This window comes from Dioscorea cayenensis, chromosome 17, assembly GCF_009730915.1.
Source record: "Dioscorea cayenensis subsp. rotundata cultivar TDr96_F1 chromosome 17, TDr96_F1_v2_PseudoChromosome.rev07_lg8_w22 25.fasta, whole genome shotgun sequence".
Taxonomy (NCBI): Eukaryota; Viridiplantae; Streptophyta; class Magnoliopsida; order Dioscoreales; family Dioscoreaceae; genus Dioscorea; species Dioscorea cayenensis.
The window spans coordinates 14,662,958-14,670,427 of record NC_052487.1 but is presented as its reverse complement, the minus strand read 5'-3'; the positions used below and the strand labels follow the sequence as shown (position 1 = coordinate 14,670,427).

Genomic DNA, 7,470 nt, shown 5'->3' with positions numbered 1-7,470 from the left:
GAGGATGTGCAAAAATGGCTGGAGACGCGAGTTGAGAGAAGACAAGCAAATGGCTCAAATGGCCATAAAATTTAAAAATCACTCCGTTAACCACCATTACATACTTTGGGGGTTTTAAAATCATGGAGTGTAAAAAGAAGGGGGTTTTGGGGATTGCAAAATTAGGGGGGTTTTTTTGGCAATATGGCAAACTTAGGGGGGTTTTCAAGCAATTTTCACAAAAAATTATTGTTTAGCCTTCATTTATTACAAATTAGTTTATATAGAATAAAAATTAAAAAACATTACAAACATTTATTGGTTAAACTCATGATTTTTATTAGTTAGGATATTATATATTTAAAAAATATTTATATAAATATATATTTTTATAAAATATTTATGAAAATTATTGTTTGGCTCCTTAATTTTTTATTTTGTCTTTCATAAAAAATTTATAAATGTATTGGTTTTTTTTTTAACAATTGGGTCGGCCAAACTACAATAAAAATATCTTTCAACTAATCTAATTATATTTTTTTTTAAATTGAAAAAACTTCAAAAAAAAATTAATAATATTTTATATGAGCACCCTTTTATTTTGCTTCTGGTTCCTCCACTAGTCTTAGTTGTTTAACAAGATCCTCATGTAAAATACTGATTGCGCCAAGGACATAGTTGATGTCCTAATAGTTTCCCTTGAGTGCAAGAACTCTATATCTATGGTCGTATTCTTCATATTGTGGTCCATGACATGCAAGAACATCACTAGTTCTTCACTATATACACTGTTTGCATCCCATGGGAGCATTTTATCTTATAAAATTGATGTGAACTCTTCTTGGATGCACACACATCTATCCTAAGATTATTTGTTTATATTATTTCCCAAATGTCTATTATTTCCACTCAAGTGTTTAGTATTATTTGCATATGTTTATTATTATGTATATTTGTGTTTTTTTCTACACTGGCTGTTAAAATTATACCTCACAATTGTTTATCATATTATTTTGACATTCATAATAATATTCAAGAAAGATAAAAATAAAAATAAAGAAGACAATATTCTAAGAGAAGCTTGCTACGAATCAAACAACAAGACTTCTCAAATACCAAAAAAATTGATAATAGCAGAGAGTATCCTGAGCAAACCAAAACAATGAAAGAAGGATGTCTTCCTCACTAGAATGTGCATAACATTACTATATGTATAATGTCTTCAATAACCTTAACATAAGAAAACAACCATAAATAGAACCCAAAGTTAAAAAAAAAATAATTCACACACACAGACAAACAAACATAAACAACTACAAGTCAAAACTAGGGTATATAAAAGATGACAAATCAACATTATATGTTTTATATTGTCATAAATCCTTGCATTTGGAGTAAGAACTCTTCAATAATAAGTCTTCTTAAATTTCACAGCCAGCTTTGTGTTGCCATTTTTACCTCCATATTGGATGTTTAGTGATCATTCCTTGCATCTTAATAGTCCTAGGTGCCACTTCTGCAGAAAAAAAGGGCTAGCTTCTGTTTTAAACCAATGCAATCAAATCAATCCCAGTTACCAGTGGCTCTTATAGCCTCCCACACAATAGGCACCAATTTAGTTTCTGGGGATGTGGAATACCTAAAAGACTAGATGCATGATTTCAACATCAATAACGATTTCAACTTTGCCTTCATTAAGAACAACAGGGAACATTTACAGCACTTCAAATGTAGATTTCATATATATGTCCTCCAGTAATCCTGTGCTAACTTCATGGTCTCTCCATGTGCTTTGCAATTTTACAATATCTTGCCTGAGAATGAGACTCTCTCATTGGTATAGACGGCACTTGCCTGTTCCAGCGCATACAGAACACTCGGTAGCATCACCATCCACATGCTTTAGGCAATAATTTATTCGATCATTCACCACATCCTACATAATACATAAACATCATTGATGAAATGGCACAACAAGTTCTAAAGCTTTCTTTCAAAAGCACATGGCAAATCAATTAAGTTAGTCTCATAGTTGGCAGTCAATCAAACCCATCTGTTTCTGTAACCCATCAATTAGCACACCAAAAAACTTTGCACAGAAAACTACGGGAAAATATGAATGAATTCAAAAAATACCTTTCAAAACTAGATAGCTGAGTGCATAGGAAATGAGAGAGGTGAATATAGATAACTGCACAAGTAAAGGTCCAAACCATAAAAAAGAAGATGACAGTTTCAAAATAGAAATTAAGAATTTTCTAAATCTAATATTTGATGCCATGACAAGAATGATATGAGTGCTGAAATTTTTTTTCCTAAAATATAGTTTATTAAGCAAAGATTCAGAGAACTATTTGAAGCAATCAAAACCACAAAACCAGATTCAAGAGCTGCAGTTATTATCGATCATAAGAAATCAGAAACAGATCTCAAAATTGGCAGCAAAGTGCTTATAAAACCGTCTACTATTAACAATGTAATCATACATATAAAATATATCTATTAGACAAAAATTTCCATGTACTAGCAGGAAGTATTGGTTAGCTAAGAATAACTCTTTGTTGGAGCTAAGGCTTCAGCTAACATGAAAATGTTAAAGCAAACAAAGAACTAATTTTCTCCGCAGGGAGGATTGACTTACTAGTTGACATGATCAAAATTGGACACTTTCCAAATGGTTTGAATTGGAAATTTCTGGTTGTACAAAATTGGGTAAAATCTCCTTTGCTAAAAAAACTGACTATCCTATTCATGTTATGCAGTATGGACCCCAGTGTGAATGTAAGTGCAATCATTTAGGAAATATTGTCCACGCATGCAAACTAAGTTTGTTAAAAGGAAATAAAAAAGATCAAGATACTTTCCCCTTTAATCATGTTCAAAACAAAGCAATTACCTAAATAACTAATGGAATAAATACACATAACATTTTATATCCACAGGAAAAGGATGCTCGATATCATACCACCAAACTTTCGTGTAGACCAAGTGGTGCTGTGACAATATAGGAGATGCCTGAGTGATCCTCCGCTGCTTCAGCAGCTAGAGCAGGGATATCCTAAGGAGCACATATTGTTAGACATTTTATACAAGTCATACATACATAATTGAAGTTCTTTTTTAAGCCATTGATGCTAATAGATCAAAGTCAGTCATTTACACCACCTGGTTCCAATGCCGGCCAGGGAAGAGAAAAAAAGGACTAATGATAATCCGCTTTGCTCCTTGTTGAACACATAACTTAAATGCATCTCTAATTGATGGTTCAGCCAATTCCTGATTCAATATAAAATTCATTTATTAGATAACAATAGAAAAAAGACTCTTACAGCAACCAAACAGGCTTCTAATTAGTTAAATGCATGAAAAATAATCAAACACGTAATTATGGAGGCAAAGTCAAAAACCTTTATGGAAACTCATGCTTTAGACATAATTCAGGTTAGAGAAATTACAACGTATAAATATTCTGGAAATTATTTACAGCATTTGAAATGACCTTTTATGGGGAGAAATTTCCACTGAATAAAGCCAAACTTTCAACCAGAATAAATTACGCAGATACAGAAAATATTTGAGGCTTGCAAGGAAATATCCTGGGTTTGGGTTATCTCAGCTGTTGTTCCAAAATGCAATCTGCCAGCCAAGAAGGAACCCACTGTGGCATTTTGGGCCAACAGCTGCAATCCTCTTGTATGGCCGGTGCCCGAACAGTCAGCAAAGTAGGTCTCAATTCAGTTCAAAATTATGATAGAAAAATATATGACAAGCATTTGGCATACAAACTGATCGCAAACTTTGGTAGCTAAAGAAGAAAATACAAGTATCGAGAGACAATAAACACTGTTGAATTACAGTAGCTAGTAGACATTTCTTTTTCCCAAATGGTTACACTGACATTATCCTAGTCTCATATCAAGTGATTTTCATGTTCATTCTAAACTAAAAATTTTTTAGCATGGGAAACATTAAGCTTTTTGCTTGTGTGCTAGAGACAACCAAAATATTTTAAGATTATTCCATATACAAAAAAGATAACATACTGGTGTGTTCTTTTAGCTTTTGCCTGTGTAGGATTTGATTCGTTTAAGTCTTCGTAGGATTCAGTTTATGTTGTCAATATAAGTATTCTATATGTGAACTAATAGGTTGATAGAGTAAGAGGGTGCTATAAATGAATGCTTTATAGTTTTGTGGTTCATTTCAATATAGTATAGTTTTGTATTTACTACCTCCCTTTAATTTTACAACTTATTTCCAACAAGATCAGTTTTTCTACAGCTTAAAATAAGGTTGCTACATAACTTAAACCACAACAGTATCATGATTAGACAAATTTCCCAGCATGAATTTTTTACATAAAGATTGATGAAGTATCCATTCAACCATCTCTTAGCTTATGACAACTATTAATTATAAAACAAAGCAATGTATGTTAAATTTTATTTTAGGACTGTCGCCTTGTGCCATTGCCATTACTAGTATTAATCTTACTCATATATAGTCAACATGGTATGATATATTTTCCTCATTTTTTCAAAATTTGATAATTAAAAACACCCAATGTGTCTAAAGCCTATGACATGCTATCCTGCAAAATAAAGATTTTAACTACTAAGTCATCATTTCCATTAAGAGATTGCTACATGTTTAGACATCCAACTTTCAAGTCCCTCAACACTAACTTGATAAAAATGCTTAAAATTAGGGATTAACTGCAACAGATATCTTAGAAAAAAGAAACATAGTTTTTCAAGGGATCTTCATACAACAAATTTAGCCAAAGGACAAATGATAACGGTTTCTTTCTCATTAAGTGGAGATGGCTTTGATTATTTATTTTTGATTCCTTTATAGTTTATCCTTGCAACATGGTGCAGTAATATAGTTTGAAGTCTTTGAAAATTCATGCAGATGCAAGCATCTAAAGAATTATGCAGCAAAGCTTTATTTTATTCCCTCACATGCTTTTATAGCACAACATACTAATATGTCATACATGTTTCATTGAAGTTTATCATAAAAGTCCTACGGTTGCCTTTTGACTTTTTTATGACCAATATTTTTTGCCTTAAGCTACATTATGCATCCATTAGAGATGAGTACTTAAACAGCAATGCTAGAGAATTGCAGAAAACAAACCGAACAAAAAGGAGCTGCAGAAGTTCAAATCAAAATCCATGATGGATGTCTGAAGTTTAATTGTAAATACAACTGATTTGCTATTTCAAGAGAGTATACAACTATTCATCACTTTATCATGGACCCTTTTGTTCTTGTCCCCACTTCTAGCAACAAAATCTATCACGGTCAGTGGCAGTGATGGCATTGAATATATTTTGTTAATTCTACTCATCCATAATTCCCTACAATAATACTAGTTGATAGTGTCAAATACTGTTTCATCATGTACACAAAAAGGAAACGCGTCGCTGTAAATAGGGCATAAAAAGCTTTAACATGTTCGACAATGAAGCCAAAGTCTATTAAACAATAATTGAATTTTGAAGTAAAGCAAAGATACCGGAAAAACACAAAAAACAAAAACAAAACAAACAAAACAGAAAAGAAAAATATCAACTTAATTAAGGGAAACTTACAAGTAAGCTTAGTTGCAGGACTCTCAACAAGCCAACCGTGAAAACTAGAGTTGTGGTTTTTAATACATGAGAAAAGCAATGGCTAGCATTGTCTAAAATTGATGGCTACTACTTCTTTCAAGAGCCCCTCAAAAAATCTTGCTTTCCACATATGCTTTCGTCTTTCACTAAATCACCATCAATACTTCCATTGATAATCTGTACTTAAATAGTTCAAAGCTCCTCAACAATGACAGCAAAATGGCACAGAATCCTCAAGCAAAGCCTCACCATTTCTATTTAAAAATCTACACTTCATAGTCCTGATCTCTACGTTCATCAACTTATCAAAAATCCTCAGACCCTTGGTTTCTTTATATACTAATGTATTAAATACAAACCTAAAATGAAATTTAAAAAATTTCCCACAAATTGGGACTTTACAAGATCTCAAAGGCACTAAAATTTTAGCACTCATGAAAGTTCATTGTAAACTAGCCTTACTCCTAGACATGGATACCAAAACCTAAACTTGTATGGCACCCGCCGTAGACTGATTGAGAAGAGATTAACAAGCTACTTTCTTTAAAAGCTAGCACTTTCAGAACTAACAATCAAATTGAGCTATACATACAGAATCAAACTCCAAGCAACGAAAATCACAAAATGTCACAGCAAGAAACAAACAGAAGGCAAAACTATTACCATATGAGCTGGCTCAACGATCTCATAACTGGTTCTTGCTTTGAACATCGAAACAAACTCATCTGCAGATGAAACAAAACTCACAATTCAGCTTCACACTAAATCTTAGACATTGTTCTACAAGAACCAATCCACAGCGCACAGGCACACAAACATACTTAGCATGAGATTAGATTCTTGGCGGCGGGATCCATGGTCCACGATTATCACAGCATCCCGCTTTGTTTGGGGACCTTCATTCCCCACACTCAAGCAAGACTTCGCACACAAAGCTCCTCCATTCATGGCGATTCTTCTTGATTTTGAGAATTCGAGGGAATGCAATCCAAGGCTGCTGATTGAAAATGATTTTGAATCAAAAGATGAGCTAGAAATCTCGATTGATTGGAAAAAAACAAAAGAAACAATTGAACCTTATAGTAGGAGGATGAGAAGGAATCGTCACCGAATGCATTATTCGGATCAAAACGAGAGATGGAAGCTCTCTATCATCAGTGGGTTTTGGGAGACGAGCAGAGGGAGGATCTGAAGGCCTTCACCTTTTTTTTCTCAAAAATATTCCAATAAATCCCTTGCCATCAATTAATTTAGATTGTTCAATTTTTTTTTTCTTATTATTATTATTGTTATTATTATTATTATTATTATTTTAACGTGGATACACTACTGAGGGAAAGAAAAGTAGAGAAAAGATAGGACCTGAATATTAAACAATATAAACATTAGCGTTTGGGTACCTAGTGGTTTCGGATTTTAGGGGGCAATTATTTCATCTATGAGGTTATTTTATAGGCGAAAATTCATTTTAATTATTTTTACTAGGGGAATGCCCATTCGTGTGGGTGAATTTTTGGAAAAGATAGATAAACCACTACTATTAAAACTAAAAATCAGTACAACAAACTCAACTTAAGATGGGCAGAGACCCAAAAATCAAGATAACATGGACAATAAAACCACTAGATCTGATCACAAAAAAACAACAAAGGAAGAGAAACAAAAGACCAAAAGAGAAAAGGCATCATCCTCTAAGCCGATCGCAGGAGGACCCTGACCCGTGCTCGGATCTTGTAACTCCCCAGGTGCCGACGTCCACAGAGACTCCTCGGCATGAGGTCCTAAAAACTCCAAACTGCTACGGATGCTAATCATGGAATCTTCGAGCTTCGCATGCAAACTGTCTGAGACTGAAGAGAACCAGAATAGA

General features: G+C 33.4%; 1 protein-coding gene across 4 annotated transcripts; it reads right to left on the bottom strand.

Annotated features, from left to right (window-relative positions):
* Positions 1-1,635: 1,635 nt before the first annotated feature.
* LOC120280132 (sirohydrochlorin ferrochelatase, chloroplastic) lies at positions 1,636-6,834 on the bottom strand. 4 transcript variants are annotated; one of them, XM_039286876.1, is made up of 7 exons: positions 6,677-6,827; positions 6,422-6,597; positions 6,264-6,325; positions 3,145-3,255; positions 2,945-3,037; positions 2,116-2,170; positions 1,636-1,915 (listed from the first exon to the last, which is right to left on the bottom strand). In XM_039286876.1, exons 1-7 carry the CDS (start codon positions 6,715-6,717, stop codon positions 1,902-1,904), a joined length of 552 nt encoding a protein of 183 aa, XP_039142810.1. In that variant the 5' UTR covers positions 6,718-6,827; the 3' UTR covers positions 1,636-1,901. The 4 variants fall into 4 exon arrangements, with proteins under 4 accessions (XP_039142810.1, XP_039142811.1, XP_039142808.1 ...); XM_039286877.1 differs by lacking the exon at positions 2,116-2,170 and having other exon boundaries at positions 6,422-6,594; positions 6,709-6,834; XM_039286874.1 differs by lacking the exon at positions 2,116-2,170.
* Positions 6,835-7,470: the final 636 nt, after the last annotated feature.